The sequence below is a fragment of the Anolis sagrei genome, chromosome 6 (assembly GCF_037176765.1).
Source record: "Anolis sagrei isolate rAnoSag1 chromosome 6, rAnoSag1.mat, whole genome shotgun sequence".
Taxonomy (NCBI): domain Eukaryota; kingdom Metazoa; phylum Chordata; class Lepidosauria; order Squamata; family Dactyloidae; genus Anolis; species Anolis sagrei.
Window position 1 is genome coordinate 9,732,790 of NC_090026.1, and position 20,913 is coordinate 9,753,702.

Genomic DNA, 20,913 nt, shown 5'->3' on the forward strand with positions numbered 1-20,913 from the left:
ATCGGATGCTGGCTTAATGCCACCACCTTCCTTGTCTCTCTCTCTCTTTTACACTAACCTGACTGCAGTAGAGCCAAAAGAGGGAGAAGGAACTTCCAAGTCCTTTATTAAACAAAGATCAGAAAACTGGAGCGGTGGTGACAGTAGGAACATGACAACCTGCTGCTGTGTCAAGTCTTTGCTTTGAACAGGGCTGCTGAAGTTGACAGGCATGGCTCAGCCTAACGTATCCTCCCATGGTCTCTTTCTTGGGGATGGTTTCGTCGCAGGAGGTGGGTGCTGCTCCAGAGGATTGTGGGAAAAGGTCTGCTGCAGTGGCCCTGAAAAAGAATGAAAAAATTGGTTGGGTTACTGTGAGTTTTCTGGGCTGTATTAACCAAGAAAAATTGTTTAATTAGGACCAATCCTGTTTAAGGAGCCCCTGGTGGCACAGTGGGTTAAACTGCTGAGCTGCTCAGCTTGTTGACCGAAAGGTTGCAGGTTTGAATCCAGGGAGTGGTGTTAGCTTCCGCTGTCAGCCCCAGCTTCTGCCAACCTAGCAGTTCAAAAACATGCTAATGTGAAGAGTTCAATAGGTACTGCTCTGGCAAGAAGGTAACGACGCTCCGCGTAGTCATGTTGGCTACATGACATTGGAGGTGTCTATGGACAACGCCGGCTTTTCAGCTTAGCAATGGAGATGAGCACCAACCCCCAGAGTCGGACACAACTGGACTTAATGTCAGGGGGAAACCTTTACCTTTACTTGTTTATAAAGCCTTCTGAATTGCTGGGGAGTATATTTTACAAATTATGGAGAAAGAGAAGCTTCTTTTGTCTATTCTAAATCTCCTGGAAGTTCAACTCACCTACAGGGAAAGATTCATACACTTTCCCCAGAACTATTTCTAAAATACCTACTTTTTTGTTCTAAGCCTCAATATCCCCAGTTTTGTACCGTCTGCTCACAGGGAGGCAGTTGGATTATTTTGGATGCTTTTTTCCTATATCTTTTGCCATTTTACAACACTATATTTTTAAAGTTGTGGCCATCAGAAAAAAAAATCACAGAGCATGTAATAAAGTTTGTGTACATTGATGCATCAGGAAGCAATGGTGTCACCACCTCAGCCACCCATATGGACAATTTTGGATTTTGCAGGACTCTTGATATTTCTCATAAGGGATGCTCAATGTGTACCACATTTTCTACTGATCGCTAGCAGTGCAAAGAATACATTCCCTTGTGTGTCCAACATAAAATACATCTTTAGCCCAGGCATGGGCAAACTTTGGTCCTCTAGGTGTTTTGGACTTCAACTTCCACAATTCCTAACAGCCAGTGCACCAAAGTTTGTCCATGCTTGCTATAGAAGGTGTTAAATGAGGATTAGGGATGAAGGAGGCCTACCTTTAGCTGCCAAATCCAGGTGGTTTTTGATGCGCCGCTCCCTTTCTTCCAGCTGCTGAGCCAACTGTGCATTCTTCCATCCTGCAAGGTGGGTTGAAGCAGGAAGCAATTAGATTTGTATGGGTTGGCATACTTACAGGACCTCTCCGCCTAACTCTCCCTGTTGCCGCCTTCCAACTCCCCCCTCCTGCCAACTTGCCTTTCTTGAGGCTCTTCACAAATCCCTCCTGGGGAGGCAGGTCAGTCGGGTCGTGCTCCACACGCTCAGGGATGCGGAGGCGGGTGCGAATGGCAGGTATACGCAGAACACCCACTTGCACCAATGAGAATAGGTTCGAAGTCATCCAATAGGTGAAGACAGCCTGCATGGAAAAAGGAAAGAGAGAGTACCAAGCATTGTTATTGTCAGGAGTCAATTTCTGACGGCGTGAAGACATCACAAATTCCCTCCGTGACATCCTGACTGAATCATTCTGGCTGCCTCAGTTTTCTCTCTGTGACATTTTGAAGCCAGCAGAGAGCGCTGGAAACCTTGTATTGGAACTTGTGAAGCAACAAGCTCTAATAAGGAAACTGAGAAGAGGGGGGAGATGAGCAGGAAAGGTGTATAAAAGGAAGTGGTGGTGGGTAAAAGTCAGTAGTGTATTTCTTTGCTGCAGAGATACAAGCAATATATGCATTTCCAAGCAAAACCGGCTTGTGAGTGATCATTTAATATTGCTATATAAAACCTACAGTCTTACAGTTATGGCCTGTATAGGAAAGCTCTGCATAGCTTGACTACAAAAGTGGGGTGTCCCTAACCTGGTTATAGGTACTGGATCCCACTTTAACCGCTACAACTTTTATGTCGTAGTTAATCCTGAGAGTTGCAGTTTTGGGAAAGGACCAAGAATTCTCTTCCAGAGAGTAATCATGTTATATTTGATGGGAACTGAATTGAATTGAATTGTGGGACCCTGAACTGGTCAGTGTTTCAGGTGAGATCTGACCAAAGCAGAATAGAGTGGGACTATGACTTCCCTTGATTTAGATACTATAGTACTATTGATGCAGCCTAGAATCACACTGTTGGCTTGTGACTTACTAAGATTCCTGGATTCCTTTTACATGGGCTGCTTTCAAGCCAGGAGTCGCCTATCCTATATCTCTACATTGCATTTTTTGTTAAATTTTCTGTTAGTTTCGGTCCAGTTTGCTTTTTCTGAACTAAACTACAAATCCCAGAATTCAACGGGGCAGAGACATGGCTGTTAAAGAGGGATTAAATTGCCATAAATTTGGTAAAAATTTATATTGATAAATATAAATCAAATTGCTGCCAGTTTGCTACCGGGTACAATTCAAAGTGCTGGCTTTAGCCTATAAAGCCTTAAACAGTTCTGGCCCAACTTACATGTCCGAACGCATCTCCCCTTATGAACCATCTAGGAACTTAAGATCATCTGGGGAGGCCCTGCTCTTGTTACCGCCTTCGTCACAAGTACGTTTGGTGGAGACGAGAGACAGAGCCTTCTCGGTGGTGGCCCCTTGGCTATGAAATGCCCTCCCTATAGATATTAGATTGGCCACCTCCCTTTTAACATTCCGGAAAAAAGTCAAGACGTGGCTTTTTGAACAAGCATTTGCAAATGCAGAGAAACAGACATAGGAAAATGGAACTACGACAATGAGACCGGACAGTGTTTTTAACAAGGAGACACTATGAATTTATATTTTATTGATTTGTTTATTTTTTATTATATGTTATGTTTTTAATTGTTTTTACGACATTGTAAGCATTGAATTTTACCCTGTTAACCGCCCTGAGTCACCTAGGGGCTGAGAAAGGCGGTACAGAAATACAGTAAATAATAAATAAATGCCCAGTGTGGAAACTTCATGGAATAACTGCCTCAATAGATAGTTCAAATAGGATCTAGTGCTTTATTTAGGCCTCCAAAGCTCTTGTGTGGCTGGCATTGCAGGGTGTGTAATCCTTCAACTGCCAAGGTGAGAGAATTTGGTTACATGCAATGAGTCTAAATCGGTGATGGTATGTTTCATATCAATATATAACATCAACCACTACCTGTTCATAACAATTTCTACAGCCATGATTCCTAAACTATGGTCTACTGGGTGTTTTGGATTTCAACTCTCAGGAGACCCTCATAGCTTGCTTGATAGGTCAGAGACCCTGGGAGCTGAACTCAGAGCACCTGGAAGACCAAAGTTTGAGAGCCACCATTTTCTCACCCCTGGGGGGGGGGGGGGGGGGGACACTCAAGGTGATTTACACCATACTAATAGCAAAAATTCAATTCAATTTTACAATGAGGAAGGAGATGAAATGAGACAAAACCTTTCTCACCGTTGGGAAGGAGATCGTGAGAGGCAGAATAACAAGTGGCATCACACGCATAACCGTCTTCATAACCCGGAGGTTTGGGTTGGACACTCCTGATTCAGCTCCCAGCTGCAGAGGGGAAGGGGGGGGGGTGGGGTGAGGGGGAAGCAAATTATACTTTCCTGCTATTACCTCATCTATATATATAAAATGCTTTGTGCGTAATGAGTACCTTAAAAACAAAAGAACCAATGCGAAATCACACCAAATTTGGCAACAAAATGTCTCACAACACACAGAGTGACCATCACTCAAAAAATTTTGATTTTGTCATTTGGGAGTTGTAGTTGCTGGGATTTATAGTTCACCTACAATCAAAGAGCATTCTGAACCCCACCAACAATGGATTGAACCAAACTTGGCACACAGTTCTCCCATGACCAACAGAAAATACTGGAAGGGTTTGGTGGGCAGTGTCCTTTGGTTTTGGAGTTGTAGTTCACCTACATCCAGAGATCACTGTGGATCTGGACCAAACTCTACAAGAATACTCAATATGCCCAAATGTGAACACTGGTGGAGTTTGGGGGAAATAAACCTTGAAATTTGGGAGTTGTAGTTGCTGGGATTTATAGTTCACCTACAACCACAGAGCATTCTGAACCCCACCAATGATAGAATTGGGCCAAACTTCCCACACAGAACCCCCATGTGGGCCACAGCAACGCGTGGCAGGGGACGGCTAGTTTTAATATATTTTCCTTCTTTTCTGAATTTGTTCCTATCTTAGAGATGTGATACTGAAATTGTGGGATAGACTTTGTGGCATATGGCCATCTTTCAGGGCTGCTTTGATTGTGTTTCCCTGCATAGCAGGGGGTTGGACTGGATGGCCTTTGTGGTCTCTTCCATGATTCTATATGTGTGAGGAAATTATATAAAGCAGTGTTTCTCAACTGGGGGTTGTGACGCCTGGGGGGGGGGGTTGCAAGGGAGGTGTCAAAGGGGTCACCAAAGACCATCATTTTCTGTTGGTCATGGGGGTTCTGTGTGGGAAGTTTGGCCCAATTCTATCGTTAGTGGGGTTCAGAATGCTCTTTGATTGTAGGTGAACTATAAATCCCAGCAACTACAACTCCCAAATGACAAAATCAATTCTCCCCTCAACCCCACCAGTATTCAAATTTGGGTGTATTGGGTATTTGCGCCAAATTTAGTCCAGTGAATAAAAATACATCCTGCATATCAGATGTTTACATGACGATTCACAACAATAGCAAAATTACAGTTATTAAGTAGCAATGAAAATAATTTTCTGGTTGAGGGTCAACACTACATGAGGAACTGTATTAAGGGTTCGCAGCATTAGGAAGGTTGAGAAACACTGATATAAAATAAGAATTGGGCAGCTTTGTAACATCTGTATCATACATATCGGAATAGGACTAATGCACATTGGTCCCATTCCACATTGCGCTTATGCTGTGTCCTTACACCGTGTTTCTGTAATCACTAACAGAGTTTCATAGCCCATCTGCAAATAGCTAAGGATTCCCAACATTATGTTGATTAAAAGGTAATATTCTGGGGTTTGTATTTAGGAAGATGCTTGACTAAGTCCATAAATCCAGTCATTGCCCTGGCTGTTCAAGTCCATCACAAATGATCCCAAAGCCGTAGTTCTTTGTGCTTTCTAGAGTCTTGTTGTGAGAAGAGAAGGTTGCCGACAAGTCACAATTAATGGCCAAGTCCTGTAGAGGCCTGGTGGTCAGCTTCAATGCCCACAGCTTACCTCTAAAATGACCCACATGGACGCCGTCACCGCCAGGGGCAGGACGTAGTACGGGTCGGCAGCAGTGAGGTCTGCAAACCACCACAGCCCACCCGTTTGCATGCTGGGGACAGGGAGCTCGGCCATTTTGCGCAGGGCGATGAAGAAGGAGATGAAAATGGGAGCCTGGGGAGAGAAAAATAAAGACATTTAAATTGTGAGTAACTGGGAAGTGTAGTGGTGTTGAGGGAAGATGTGGGATGGAGGCTCACCTGGACCAGGGGCACCAGGAACCCCCGCAAGGGGTTGACGTTGTGGGTCTTCTGGTAGAGGGCCAGATCCGAATAAGCCTTTGCAACTGCAAAAGAAACAAAAACTGCATAATGTCATATCCATCTTAATATCCACTTCCCAACATCTATAGATCAGCTCACCCTTCCTTGATCAGGGGCCGCATCTACACTGCCAATTGATGTAGTTTTAGAATGGAGTTTAATTGCATTGAACTGAGTTATATGGCAGGGAGAGTCCTATAATCCAGTTCAATACAGCATTAAAGGCAGTGTGGATCCAACCTGGCATTATATGGAAGGACTAGATGACAATTTTCAGTAGTTATGGTAAGCATTCTGTTTATAGATTATGGGGATTATAGTCCAAAACATTTGGTGCAGGTGTATTGTCGAAGCCTTTCATGGCCGGAATCACTGGGTTGTTGTAGGTTTTTCCCCCTGAACATCCTGTTTAAGGAGCCCCCGGTGGCGCAGTGGGTTAAACTGCTGAGCCGCTCAGCTTGTTGACCCAAAAGCTGCAGGTTTTTTCTGAAATGAACAAAATCTGGCTACCAGTATTAAAAAACTCTAAAATTAAAACAGCAAAACAGCAGAGGGAAAACAATCAGGGACATCTAACCACCTCTCAACAAAAGATTGCTCCAGGCACTTCCAGGCTATCAAATGCTAATCAAGGTGGTCAGTTGAAACATTCACACCTAGCTCCAGCAGAGGTGTGAATGTCCCACCCCGGTCTTTCCACAGATATATAAACCCATTTTCCTAGTTCCAACAGACCTCACTACCTCTGAGGATGCTTGCCATAGATGCAGGCGAAACGTCAGGAGAGAATGCCTCTAGAACATGGCCATATAGCCCGAAAAAACCTACAACAACCCATTTGGTGCAGGGCTTCTTAAACCTTTTGCACTTTGCAACTCTTTCTGCCCAAGACATTTTTGCATGGCCCTGGGTATTATTTAGGTATATAAAGACGTGTAAATGTCAGACATTTACTAATAATAAACCAGCATTTGCAAAGCTTGCTAAACAGGATTTTATTTATGAAGTACAAGTGAATCATTTTCTGCAGTTTACTGTGTTGCTGATGGATTTGTGTAATGTCTAAAACAGCCACTACGTGGCAAGAGAAACCTTTAACAGTTGCACACTTTTTTGTGACCACAGCACTTGAGCTATAGATAGGGGATCCCATTTGGGGTTGGGATCAACATTTAAGAAGAAGTGATTTAGAGAGCATCAGGCTAGGAAAGCCTGGATTAAGGATCTTTCTTGAGCACCCTTATTGCTCCTTAACAAACAACATGGTTCCTTTGAATGTTATTATAGCCAGGCCATGGCCTGTTAAGCCACTAGACAACAACTCACATTCAAATTTGTTTCCCGACTGCTTGGCTTCATTCATGCGGGTGGTTAGCTCACTGATTTGGGGCAAGTGGTTGTTGAGCTTTACTGCCTCTCGCTGTCCCTTTACTATGAGAGGGAAGACCAGGCAACGCGCCACCACAGTCCCTGAAAAGTTTGGGAGGAGAGAAAAACTGTTACTTGGAAATACAAAAACAAACAAACAAACAAACAATAACCAACCCCCCCCTCAAGAATTTCCCATAATGCTGTCCCAAAGTTCATGATTGCACCTGACGAGCTGTAATTACCAAAAACACAGAGTTTGGTACTTTTTTGACTCAAAATGCCACTGCAAGGACTTGAAAATTAGCAAGTAACAGAAGAAATGTACTATATAAAGAAGCTAAATAAATAGGCATGCAGTTGTAGTTTATCACAGCATTGACCCTCATTTATCTGCAGGATCAGTATCTGTAGTTTCACTGATCCTCATCCAAAAAATGTGCCCTCTTGAGGCCTTTTCTAGGTGCTCCAGAATGATCCTTTGATATTCTGGTTCAAGAATAGGGCTCACTATTATTTATGGTTTTACAAACCTAAACTATGTCCAGGAACATATCTCCCTGAGGATACGGGGAATTGTAATGTACATGCATTTGGCAAAGGCTCTTCCAAGTTGCCTATGGTTGCTGAAACAGGCTAGGATAGTGAAATGAAGAAAGGGTGGTAAGTTATCTGACTGGTGAGTTGGGACTCTGGGAGTTGTAGTCCAATGGCAACTTTCCCATAAATTGGGAAAGCTAAGCACCAACATCGATACAATATCTATGCACAAATCAGGTGGTTAGGAAGCAAAGCCTGGTCCTCACTCACTGGAATATCCTCAGTGAATTAGCGTTCCCCTCATATGTTCTTCTTGGGGAAAAATAAACAAAATTCAGAGACAACCTTTTTTGTCCACCTCTCCTACTATGTAGGCCATAACAACAACAGCAACAATAGCAATAGAACCATAACATACCTCTAGCTCAAAGTTTAAATGTCATGAGACTTCTGTATTTCAATATATATACAAACAAGCTCACACTGGTCAATTGTAGCTATGAACTCAAATCTATGGGTCCTATCCACGCCAAACAATTACAGGCCGAGTATCCCTTATCCAAGTGCTTGGGATCAGAAATGTCTGGGATTTTTTTCCAGATTTTGGAATATTTGCTTAATGAGATCTCTTGTAGATCTAAATCTGAACATGAAATTCATTTATGTTTCATTTACACATTGCTAGTGGGGAATTGTATATATAACATATTGGAATAATTTTGTATATGAATCAAAATTTGTGTACAAAAACAAAGCTGTTGGTATCTCAACAATATGGATTATTTTGAATTTTGGCATTCTGGATAAGGGGTGCTCAAACAATATAACACCATGTTGCACTTTTGCTATTCCTGCATCTGATCAAATCCTGGGATTTGTAGTCTGGTCAGGCCCTAGAGTTCTCCAGATGAGAATTCTACATCCTCCTTCTTAATCTGAAAATCTGGAAGTTCCATAGTGAGTCATGGCAGTGAAAGCGGAATAACACTCTAATAATATAATGTGAATGGGTCCATGGTCTATCTAAGAAAGTGTCCTGGGTAGGGTCCTGATTCTTTGATCAATTTTGGGATGAGATGCGAAGAAGTGAGTCTGTGGTCTTCACTGTACCAAGGCTACAAATGCCATGGAACCCCAGGTCTTTCCAAGTAGCCCACACTGCCCTGTCTGCCAGGGGAAAGTCGTATCCAACCCCAACACTCTCTTCACCTGCGACAATGGCTCCCCACCAAGGGAGCCCCACGTCCACATGGAGGCACTCCAACAAGTTCTGGATTAGGCCGACCGGGGTGTGGGCGCCTAGGCCCAGCTCAGCGAAGCTCAGCTCCTGAACAGCCTGGCCAAGATCTGCTGTGGGGAGAGAGGTCTCTATAGGCGGGGAGACGAGAGGCTGAATAACCTAAAGGCAAAAGAGAATAATAATAATAATAATGACATTTTTTTTGTCGTGTCAGGAGCAACTTGAGAAACTGCAAGTCGCTTCTGGTGTGAGAGAATTGGCTGTCTGCAAGGACATTGCCCAGGGAACACCTGGATGTTTTGTTGTTTTTATCATCCTTGTGGGAGGCTTCTCTCATGTCCCCGCATGAGGAGCTGGAGCTGACAGAGGGAGCTCATCCACCTCTCCCCGCATTCAAACCTGCGACCTGTCAGTCTTCAGTCCTGCCGGCACAGGGGTTTAACCCACTGCACCACCAGGGGCTCCTATGACAATAATAAAAACTTTATTTATATTTTACCCTATCTCCCCGGAGGGACTCAGGGCAGATTCCAAGCATAAAAGGCAAACATTCAATGTCAGAACACAACAACAACACATCCCGGGCCTTAGTTTGAGGACCCCTGGTGTAGACCTTGAGATCTTTTCCAACCTCACAATGCTATAAATGTATTTCCCTTACCTGGGCACCAGCAACGGCTGCTGTGCTTTGACACCGAATTGCTGGTCTCAACAGAATAGCACAGCCACCATTCAGTGGATGTCGATGTGTGGAAAAGGGAGTTTTGACTCGCAGGCACCTTCTGTGGATCTGGGAAGCAAATGCGAGGACGCACAAAAATAATTAAAAGTATCGCACCAAAAAAAAAACCAAAACAAAAGAAATAACTTTTCCTGGTTGTGCGTATAAGAGGTGTTTATGGGTGCATCAAAGTGCATTAGTTCTCCAATGTGGATGCACCCAATGATCACAAGGCTCTAGTCCAGGCCTGGGCCAATTTGGGCCCTCCAGGTGTTTTGGATTGCAACTCCCATCATTCCTAACAGCCTCAGGCCCTTTCCTTTTCCCCCTCAGCCGCTTAAGCGGCTGAGGGGGAAAAGGAAGGGGCCTGAGGCTGTTAGGAATGATGGGAGTTGCAGTCCAAAACACCTGGAGGGCCCAAATTGGCCCAGGCCTGCCCTAGTCCCTGGCAGCCCATCTGCAAGGTCATGACCCTTGAGCATGCTGCAGTCACAGACAGTGACCCCACCCACAGCACTCACCTGCCTGTGGAAGTTCCCAACAGAGGGGTTCATCACCTCTGTGACCCCAACCCGGCTCCATGCTCGCCCTGCAGTAGCAGCTGCTGCTGTAGAAGCCGCCATCTCTTTCCTTGGCCCCGCCCCTCATGAGCATCACGAGCTGCAGGCTCAGAGCATGCGCAGTGCAGCGAAGCGACGCCAAGGTTTGGTCTCTCGCCGCCATCTTGGTCATGGGCAACTCTTGGTTAAGGGCAAGAGTTCAGAGCATGCGCAGTGCAGCGAGGCGACGCCAAGGTTTGGTCTCTCGCCGCCATCTTGGTCATGGGCAACTCTTGGTTAAGGGCATCGCGTTTCACGGATTGTCTCGCTCTTGGCGAGGAGCAAAAGGGTTATTTGGCAAGAAAAAGCAATAAAAAAAATCAATATTTCCGGCTTCAAGATAGAGTGCGTGCGTAGTCTGTGCGAAAGAGAGCAAAAATGTTGGCAATGCAGCCATGTTTGAAAAGGGCAATGCCAGTCTGTGCGAAGAGAGGGCGGCCATGTTGATCTAAGGCAAAAGTGCGGGAAAGCGGAAGTGCCGCCATATTTTGTGTGGGCAGTGAAGTCTATACCGCCATGAAGCGGCGGCCATGTTGATTTAAGGCAAAAGTGCGGGAAAGGGGAACTGCCGCCATATTTTGTGTGGGCAGTGAAGTCTATGCCGCCATGAAGCGGCGGCCATGTTGATTTAAGGCAAAAGTGCGGGAAAGGGGAACTGCCGCCATATTTTGCGTGGGCAGTGAAGTCAATACCGCCATGATAGCTGTGGGCAAAACACACACAGCCTCCTGTGAAGTCTATGCCGCCATGAAGTGGCGGCCATGTTGATTTAAGGCAAAAGTGCGGGAAAGCGGAACTGCCGCCATATTTTGTGTGGGTAGTGAAGTCTATGCCGCCATGATAACTGTGGGCAAAGCCCTCACAGCCTCCTGACTTAATGCCTGTCAGTTCCACTCATGACCACTTGAAGGCAGCAGAGAATCATTCAAGAAGAAGTTATTTCTTTGCCTATGATTAGAGTGGTGTAATTCTCAATTTAGCCACATGGTGGCAGCAGATAATTAGAAATACATACTCCAGCCAGTTCCTAGGGTTCAGCATCTATTCCTATTTGGGAAAATAAATATAAAATATAAAATAAATATAAAAATAAATATAAAAATAATAAAAATATATAAATATATAAATATAAATATAAAATAAATATAAAAATTACCACAGCAAAACAACAGAGAGTAAACAAACAGGCACATCAAATCACTTCTCAACAAAAGATTCCCCCAGGCACTTCCAAGCCATCAAATGCTAATCAAGGTGGTCAGTTGAAACATTCACACCTAGCTCCAGCAGACAAGAGTCCTTTGTCCCACCCTGGTCCTTCCACAGATATATAAACCCTTTTTCCTAGTTCCAACAGACCTCACAACCTCTGAGGATGCCTACCATAGATGCAGGCGAAATATCAGGAGAGAATGCCTCTAGACCATGGCCGTATAGCCCGAAAAAACCTACAACAACCCAGTGATTCCGGCCATGAAAGCCTTCGACAATACATAAAATACTTGCATTGCAGATAGGAAAGGGAGAAATGGAAAATTATTTAAGCATCTTACCTTAAGCAACTGCTTAGCCAGATTTCATCTGCTTGCCATTAAAGGGTGCATTTACACTATAGAATTAATGAATCTACACTATATAATTAATGAATATCTTCATTTATATTAGTTCCTCCAGGATGACTCTATTTATTCAAACTCAAAACCCATTGTTTACAAAAGAAACCACATCTGAGAATCTAACATAATTATAGAATGTAATATAATATACTGTATATACATATATTTATAATATTATAATGTAATGCAATATAATACGACTACCAATAATATGATATTATAATTATATGTTTATATTACATGTAATATTACTAATAATATTACAATATAATGGTATAGTACCATATAGTAATATTTAATACTATATTGTCCTATATATTGTCCAAATTTGGTGTCAGTGTAAACTTTGTGTTTTGTCTGTTTGTTTGTTTTGTTAAAAATGTAATACAACTGTATTGTCGAAGGCTTTCATGGCCGGAATCACTGGGTTGTTGTAGGTTTTTTCGGGCTATATGGCCATGTTCTAGAGGCATTCTTTCCTGATGTTTTGCAAGCATCCTCAGAGGTAGTGAGGTCTGTTAGAACTAGGAAAAAGGGTTTATATATCTGTGGAATGACTAGGGTGGGACAAAGGACTCTTGTCTGCTGGAGCTAGGTGGTCAGTTGAAACATTCACACCTAGCTCCAGCAGACAAGAGTCTTTTGTCAAACCCTGGTCATTCCACAGATATATAAACCCATTTTCCTAGTTCCAACAGACCTCACTACCTCTGAGGATGCTTGCCATAGATGCAGGCGAAACGTCAGGAGAGAATGCCTCTAGAACATGGCCATATAGCTCAAAAAAGCCTACAACAACCCTGTAATGCAACTGTCTGGTTGCTCCTGACACGATAAATAAATAAATAAATGTAATTAGTGCAATGATTGGTTAATGAACACTGGAATGGAACAATGGATGACGAATCTGGAACATGTTTTTGATGACGAGACGACAGTGAATGGGTACTGTAGTAACTGTTTATTAATTGTGTAATGTGTTAGGTTGTTAATTGTTTCTATACTGTAGCACTGAATTTTTGCTGTTCGTATTTGTTGTGAACCGCTGTGAGTCGCCTTCGGGCTGAGAACAGCGGTATATAAGTAAGGTAAATAAATAAATAAATAAATAAATAATACTGATATTGTACTATGCTAATAATATAATATATTGTATGTATATATATCTTGTAAGCCGCTCTGAGTCCCCTTCGGGATGAGAAGGGTAGCATATAAATGTCATAAATAAATACATAATGAACTCGTCTACTGTCTTGGATGAAAAGAAATCTGATTTACAGATTTCCAGGGCCTGCAACGCTCCATGTGTCCACTGGAGGGCAGTAGAGGATTATGAAAAATGGAGTTATTCCCAGTTGACTGAAGACAAGTAAGGAAAGAGAAAGGAATAAAGAGAAAGCCTGTTACTGTTGTTTACAGGGATAGACAGCAAATGGGCAGGAAAGATGGAAATTAAAAGAGTTCACTGGAGTGAAGATTATAATTGTATATTATCCAGCCCTTCAGTCCCTTGAAGTCCAGCAGTCACCAGCCAATCCCTCTCCAATGCCAGAAATACAGCTTAATGGTGTAACATTAGAAAATGTTGACCATTTCCGCACCCTTGGCAGCCACCTCTCCACAAAAGTCAACATTGACACTGAAATTCAACACCAGTTGAGCTCTGCAAGTGCAGCATTTTTCTGAATGAAGCACATAGTGTTTGAGGATTGGGACATCCGTAGGGAGACCAAGGTGATTGTTTATAAAGCTATTGTCCTCCCAACCCTGCTATACGCCTGCAAGACATGGGCTATCTACAGACATCACATGCAACTCCTGGAATGCTTCCATCAGCGCTGCCTCTGGAAAATCCTGCAAATCTCTTGGAAAGAGAGGTGGATAAATGTCAACGTGCTGGAAGAAGCAAAGACCACCAGCATTGAAGCAATGCTTCTATGCCATCAGCTCTGTTGAACTGGCCACGTTGTCCGAATGACCAAAGATTACCATCTCAAGAATGAAAAACATAATGTTGGTGGACAGGAAAAAGCCAACCTTAAAAACTGTGGCATAGACACCGAGAACTGGGAAGCCCTGGCTCTTGAGTGCTCCAGCTGGAGGTCAGCTGTGACCAGCAGTGCTGCAGAATTTGAAGAGGCATGAATGAGGGTGAAAGGAAGAAATGTGCCAAGAGGAAGGCATGTTAATTCAACGCTGAACAGGACCGCCTTCTGTCTGGAAACTGATGCCCTCACTGTGGAAGAATATGCGGATCAAGAATAGGGCTCTACGGTCACTTATGTACCCACTGCCAAGATACTACACTTGAAGGAGCATTATTCTCAGTCTACGAGGGATCGTCTAAGTAAGTAGGCGATCCCTACTTACTTACTTGGAGGAGGGCCAATGTGGTCCCAATCTTCAAGAAGTGAAAAAAGGATGACCCAAACAATTACTGTCCGGCCAGCCTCACGTTGATACCGGGCAAGATTCTGGAGAAGATTGTTAAGGAAGCGGTCTGCAAACACTTAGAAACAAATGCAGTCATTGCTAATAGTCAACACGAATTTATCGAAAACAAGTCATGCCAGACTCATCTGATCTCTTTCTTCGATAGAGCTACAAGCTGGGTAGATGCGGGGAATGCCGTGGATGTAGCGTACCTGGATTTCAGTAAGGCCTTCGGCAAGGTCCCCCATGACCTTCTGGCAAGGAAACTAGTCCAATGTGGGCTAGGCAAAACTACGGTGAGGTGGATCTGGAATTGGTTAAGTGGACGAACACAGAGAGTGCTCACTAATGCTTCCTCTTCATCTTGGAAAGAAGTGACGAGCGGAGTGCCATCAGCAGGGTTCCGTCCTGGGCCCGGTCCTGTTCAACATCTTTATTAATGACTTAGATGAAGGGCTAGAAGGCGGGATCATCAAGTTTGCAGATGACACCAAATTGGGAGGGATAGCCAATAGTCCAGAGGACAGGAGCAGGATTCAAAACGATCTTGACAGATTAGAGAGATGGGCCAAAACTAACAAAATGAAGTTCAACGGTGACAAATGCAAGATACTCCACTTTGGCAGAAAAAATGAAATGCAAAGATACAGAATGGGTGACGCCTGGCTCGAGAGCAGAACGTGTGAAAAAGATCTTGGAGTCCTCGTGGACAACAAGTTAAACATGAGCCAACAATGTGATGCGGCGGCAAAAAAAGCCAATGAGATTTTGGCCTGCATACATAGGAGTAATAGTGCCTAGATCCAGGGAAGTCATGCTCCCCCTCTATTCTGCTTCGGCCAGACCACACCTGGAACCACACTGTGTCCAATTCTGGCCACCACAATTGTAGGGAGATGTTGACAAGTTCGAATGTGTCTAGAGGAGGGAGACTCAAATAATCAAGGGTCTGGAGAACAAGGTCTATGCTTAAAGAGCTGGGCATGTTTAGCCTGAAAAAGAGAAGGCTGAAAGGAGACATGATGAGGTCCATATATAAATATGTGAGAGGAAGCCATAGGGAGGAGGGAGCAAGCTTGAGCTCCCTCTTTTAGCTCAAGCTCCCCATGCGGGGATGACAGAAGCCTTCCACAAGGATGGTAAAACATCAAAAACATATGGGCATCGTCCTTGCAGATGGCCACTTCTCTCACACCAGAAGCGACTTGCAGTTTCTCAATCAATCAATCAACCAATCAATAAATCCATCGAAGGGTGCAGTTCTTATTATGGCCATAGGAGGGCAGCAAAGGATTAGACATAGATTATCCTGTAATTTCAGGTTGAGTTCATGGTGTTTGACCTCATGAGTCCACCAGAGGGCAGCAGAGGATAGGAAAAAACAGTTTTTGCAATGAAAACATATTATTATTATTATTATTATTATTATTATTATTATTATTATTATTATTATTATTATTATTATTATTTACAACATTTATATGCTTCCCTTCTCACCCGAAGGGGACTCAGAGCAGCTTACATTATATATATATATATACACGCAATATATTAAATTACATTGCTTTAAACTCCAAGGGCTATTACTTATTATTTGTATTACCTTTTTATGGATCAGGCACTTGAGAGCAATTTGAGCAGGAATGTAGCTTGGTTTTAGTGGAGTAGTGATACATTTCTATTGTGTTTCACAGCATATTTGACTGCGTTAAATTGAGTATTTCTTATCCAAAATACTCGGGGTCAGAAATGTTTTGAATTTTGAGTCCCTCCCCATTAATTTTGGATTGCTTGCATGTGTATATGGTGAGGTATTTTGGAGATAGGACCCAAGGAGGGCAGCTAAAATGATCAAGGGTCTGGAGAACAAGCCCTATGAGGAGTGGCTTAAGGAGCTGGGCATGTTTAGCCTGAAGAAAAGAAGGCTGAGAGGAGATATGATAGCCATGTATAAATATGTGAGAGGAAGCCACAGGGAGGAGGAAGCAAGCTTGTTTACTGCTTCCATGGAGATTAGGACGCGGAACAATGGCTTCGATCTACAAGAAAGGAGATTCCATCTGAACACGAGGAAGAACTTCCTGACTGAGAGAGCCGTTCAGCAGTGGAACTCTCTGCCCCGGAGTGTGGTGGAGGCTCCTTCTTTGGAAGCTTTTAAACAGAGGCTGGATGGCCATCTGTCAGGGGGGATTTGAATGCAATATTCCTGCTTCTTGGCAAGGGGTTGGACTGGATGGCCCATGAGGTCTCTTCCAAGTCTTTGATTCTATGATTCTATGAAGTGTAAACACAACATTCATGTATGTTTCATATACACCATCTATCTATCTATCTATCTATCTATCTATCTATCTATCTATCTATCTATCTATAGCCAGAATATACTTTTATACATAATAATTTTGAGTATATTGACCCATCAGAAAGCAACAGTGTCACTCATATGGATTATTGTGATTTAGGAGTATTTTGGTTTTCGGAATTTTGGAAACAGGATGCTCAACCTGTATAAACTAGCCCTGATTTGCTTTTTGGGTGCTTGCAGTTCTCAAGATCGCCACCGGAGGGCAGCAGAGACTTAGAAATCTGTCATCCAGCTCTATGGAAATCTGAATACCTGTACTTATTATTATTATTATTATTATTATTATTATTATTATTATTAACTTTATTTGTACCCCGCTAACATCTCCTGAAGGACTCGGTGTGGCTTACAAAGGCCAAGGCCCTCAATAAAACAACAGCATAACAAATACAACAATAAACTCATAAAGCAAACCAATAAACATTAAAGCAATAACAATAAAGCATCAAAACAATACATCAAGACACATTTAAAACTAGGGCCGGGCCAAATGTAATGAATAAATTAAAAGTGCTGGACATGACAGGTGAAATGTAAGGATTTTAGGGTAGGTGCAATGTGCAGGCAATCTTAAATCTCTGGTAAAGTGCGTTTGGGACATGATGCTGTGAGTTTCCTATTCTGGAAAGGCACACTGGAACAGCCAGGTCTTCAAGCTCTTCCTAAAGACCGCCAACGTTGGGGCTTATCTGATGTCCTTGGGGAGAGAGTTCCAGAGTCGGGGGGCTACCACAGAGAAGGCCCTGTCCCTCGTCCCCACCAAACGCGCTTGCGGCGCAGGTGGGATCGTGAGCAGGGCCTCACGAAACAATTCAAGTGAAAAAACAACATCACTCCTTAGCAGAGAAGCAAAAAACTTTGTAAAACTACAACTCCCATAGCACTGAGCAATAGCAGTAAAAGTGGTGTTAAACTGCATTAATTCAACAGTATAGATCAAGCAAAGTAGAGCCCTCTAGGTGTTTTGGATTGCAACTGCCATAATTCTCAAGAGTTGATAAGATAGTTGGGATTTCTGGGAGTTGAAATCCAAAACACCTGGAGGGCTGAAGTTTGCCCAAGCCTGGGATAGATACTGCTTGAGACAAAGAGGCTGCAGTTCACATTAAGTCCACAGGAGGGCACCAGAGGATTAGAAAAGGAAACATATTGAGATGATAATATTTATTTATTTATTTATTAATGCACTTGTATACCGCTAATATCTCAGCCTAAATCGGCGACTCATTGCGGTTTACAACATTTAAAAAACAATATTCAGTTAAAAGCATAAAACACATATACAGTACAAATTATTGGGCCACCAATAACAATCCTATGCATCTCATAACTGGAATCGTAATCCAAAATTCATCGTCCGTGTATAACCAATCCTTAGTCATCACAATTCGTTACAACGGATTAACCGAATGCTTGTTTAAACATCCATGTCTTCAATCTTTTCCGAAACACCATCAGCGAAGGGGCTGATCGTACCTCTATGGGGAGGGTGTTCCAAAGCCGGGGGGCCACCACCGAGAAGGCCCTATCTCTCGTCCCCGCCAGCCGAGCTTGAGAAGCAGGCGGGATCGAGAGCAGGGTCTCCCCGGAAGATCTCAAACTCCTGGTGGGTTCATAGGCAGAGATTGGTGCTTTCAGGTATTTAATTTTTTTATGTTTTTCTCATCTTTTTTGTTTCTTTCTTCCCCACTCTCTCTCCTCTCAACGTAGTCTTGATAATGGTGAAGGTGATAATGAACAACAATAATAAAAGCAGTGATAAGAACTGTGATTCACAAGCCCTCCCGTGTGCAAAATAAAACATTATGTCATGAATCTTCCAATAGGATCAGGACTCTCAACCATTTGGAAGTGTAGGATGCATCATGTTGGGCTTGAGATTTCAAATAGCTGCATTTCCCAATATGGCCACACGAGGGCAGCAGAGGACAGAGAAAGATGCTCAGTGGATTCCAATACAGGGATTAAAATTTGCTGCTAAATATCTTGAAGGCACCACTGAATCTTGGAAACTAAGCAGGTTCAGCTCTGGTTAGTGTTCGGATGGGAGACCAAGGTGCTGTGGTTATACTTCAGAGGAGCAAACTAGCAAAAACAACTTTGAGGAGTCTTTGCCTAAGAACATTTCCTGGACATTAATGGTCCAGGAAAAGGAGTATTACTTCTCTGCTAAATTCCCAAAATCTCAGCTCCAACCAGTGGAACACATACTCTGTCTCCTTGGAATACTCACTCCATATTCAGTGAATATTCTAATAGTATTCAAGCATTTGCCATAATTTCCAAAGCTGAAATACTCAATGTGGCCACATGGTGGCAGCAGAGAACTAGGAAAGAGAACTATCTTTTTTAGCAAGGTTGCAACTGGCATAGCATTTTGTTTGTTTACCTCTTTATGATTCCTTTATGATCAAAGACTGCCATATTTCTCCCCTGGTTGTTGAGGGCATTGGAGAGAACAAGAAAGGCTTCAGTTTACAGTGGAAGGGGGCATCAAGTCTGTAGAATTAATGTGTATTTGTAGAATTATTATATAGTATTTGTGTTTTTTAACTGTGCTGTGACCCGCCTCGAGCCATGGGGAGAGGTGGGTAAGAAATAAAATCATTATTATTACTATTATGCAGTTTTATACCACTTACATTGCCATGGCGCAGTGTTGTGTAATCAGGGTACTTTGTTTCTAACTGGACTGAGGTCCAATCATAGAATCAAAGAGTTGGAAGAGACCTCATGGGCCATCCAGTCCAACCCCATTCTGCCAAGAAGCAGGAATATTGCATTCAAATCACCCCTGACAGATGGCCATCCAGCCTCTGCTTAAAAGCTTCCAAAGAAGGAGCCTCCACCACACTCCAAGGCAGAGAGTTCCACTGCTGAACGGCTCTCACAGTCAGGAAGTTCTTCCTCGTGTTCAGATGGAATCTCCTCTCTTGTAGTTTGAAGCCATTGTTCCGCATCCTAATCTCCAAGGAAGCAGAAAACAAGCTTTCTCCCTCCTCCCTGTGGCTTCCTCTCACGTATTTATACATGGCTATCATATCTCCTCTCAACCTTCTCTTCTTCAGGCTAAACATGCCCAGCTCCTTAAGCCACTCCTCATAGGGTTTGTTCTCCAGACCCTTGATCATTTTAGTTGCCCTCCTCTGGACACATTCCAGCTTAGAGTCAATTTCTCTCTTGAATTGTGGTGCCCAGAATTGGACACAATATTCCAGTTGTGGTCTAACCAAAGCGGAATAGAGCATGGGTAGCATGACTTCCCTAGACCTAGACACTATGCTCCTATTGATGCAGGCCAAAATCCCATTGGCTTTTTTTTTTTTTGCTGCCACATCACATTGTTGGCTCATGTTTAACTTGTTGTCCACAAGGACTCCAAGATCTTTTTCACACGTACTGCTCTCGAGCCAGGCGTTGTCCCCCATTCTGTATCTTTGCATTTCATTTCTCCTGCCATAGTGGAGTAGTATCTTGCATTTGTCCCTGTTGAACTTCATTTTGTTAGTTTCGGCCCATCTCTCTAATCTGTCAAGATTGTTTTGAATCCTGCTCCTGTCCTCTGGGGTATTGGCTATCCCTCCCAATTTGGTGTCGTCTGCAAACTTGATGATCATGCCTTCTAGCCCTTCATCTAAGTCATTAATAAAGATGTTGAACAGGACCGGGCCCAGGACGGAACCCTGCTTGTGGCACTCCGCTCGTCACTTCTTTCCAAGATGAAGAGGAAGCATTGGGGAGAATCACCCTCTGGGTTCATCCATTTAACCTATTACTGATCCACCTCACCGTAGTTTTGCCTAGCCCACATTGGACTAGTTTCCTTGCCAGAAGGTCATGGGGGACCTTGTCGAAGGCCTTCCTGAAATCCAGGTACACTACATCCACGGCATTCCCCGCATCTACCCAGCTATCGAAAAAAGAGATCAGATTAGTCTGGCATGACTTGTTTTTGATAAATCCATGTTGACTATTAGTGATGACTGACCGCATTTATTTCTAAGTGTTTGCAGACCACATACTTAACAATCCCTTGCATCATTATTGATACTGGATTTTAAAGGCTGCAATACCAACAATGTCTACTTGAGGGCAGCAGAGGCCAAGAGACGCTCTCCCAGAAGTTCAGCCATTGCTGGGGAGGGGGAGTCATTTGCAGAGAAATTAGTGGAGCAAGAATTAAATACTTCCTGTGAGTGAAAGTGA

At 43.3% G+C, this 20,913-nt stretch overlaps 1 protein-coding gene across 1 annotated transcript; it reads right to left on the minus strand.

Moving 5' to 3' along the window:
• Nucleotides 1–89: 89 nt before the first annotated feature.
• OXA1L (OXA1L mitochondrial inner membrane protein) lies at nt 90–10,356 on the minus strand. The gene is made up of 10 exons (XM_060780053.2): nt 10,216–10,356; nt 9,635–9,763; nt 8,943–9,132; nt 7,152–7,295; nt 5,763–5,848; nt 5,512–5,676; nt 3,744–3,848; nt 1,590–1,752; nt 1,391–1,471; nt 90–320 (listed from the first exon to the last, which is right to left on the minus strand). Exons 1-10 carry the CDS (start codon nt 10,315–10,317, stop codon nt 217–219), a joined length of 1,269 nt encoding a protein of 422 aa, XP_060636036.2. The 5' UTR covers nt 10,318–10,356; the 3' UTR covers nt 90–216.
• Between the last annotated feature and the right edge of the window lie 10,557 nt (nt 10,357–20,913).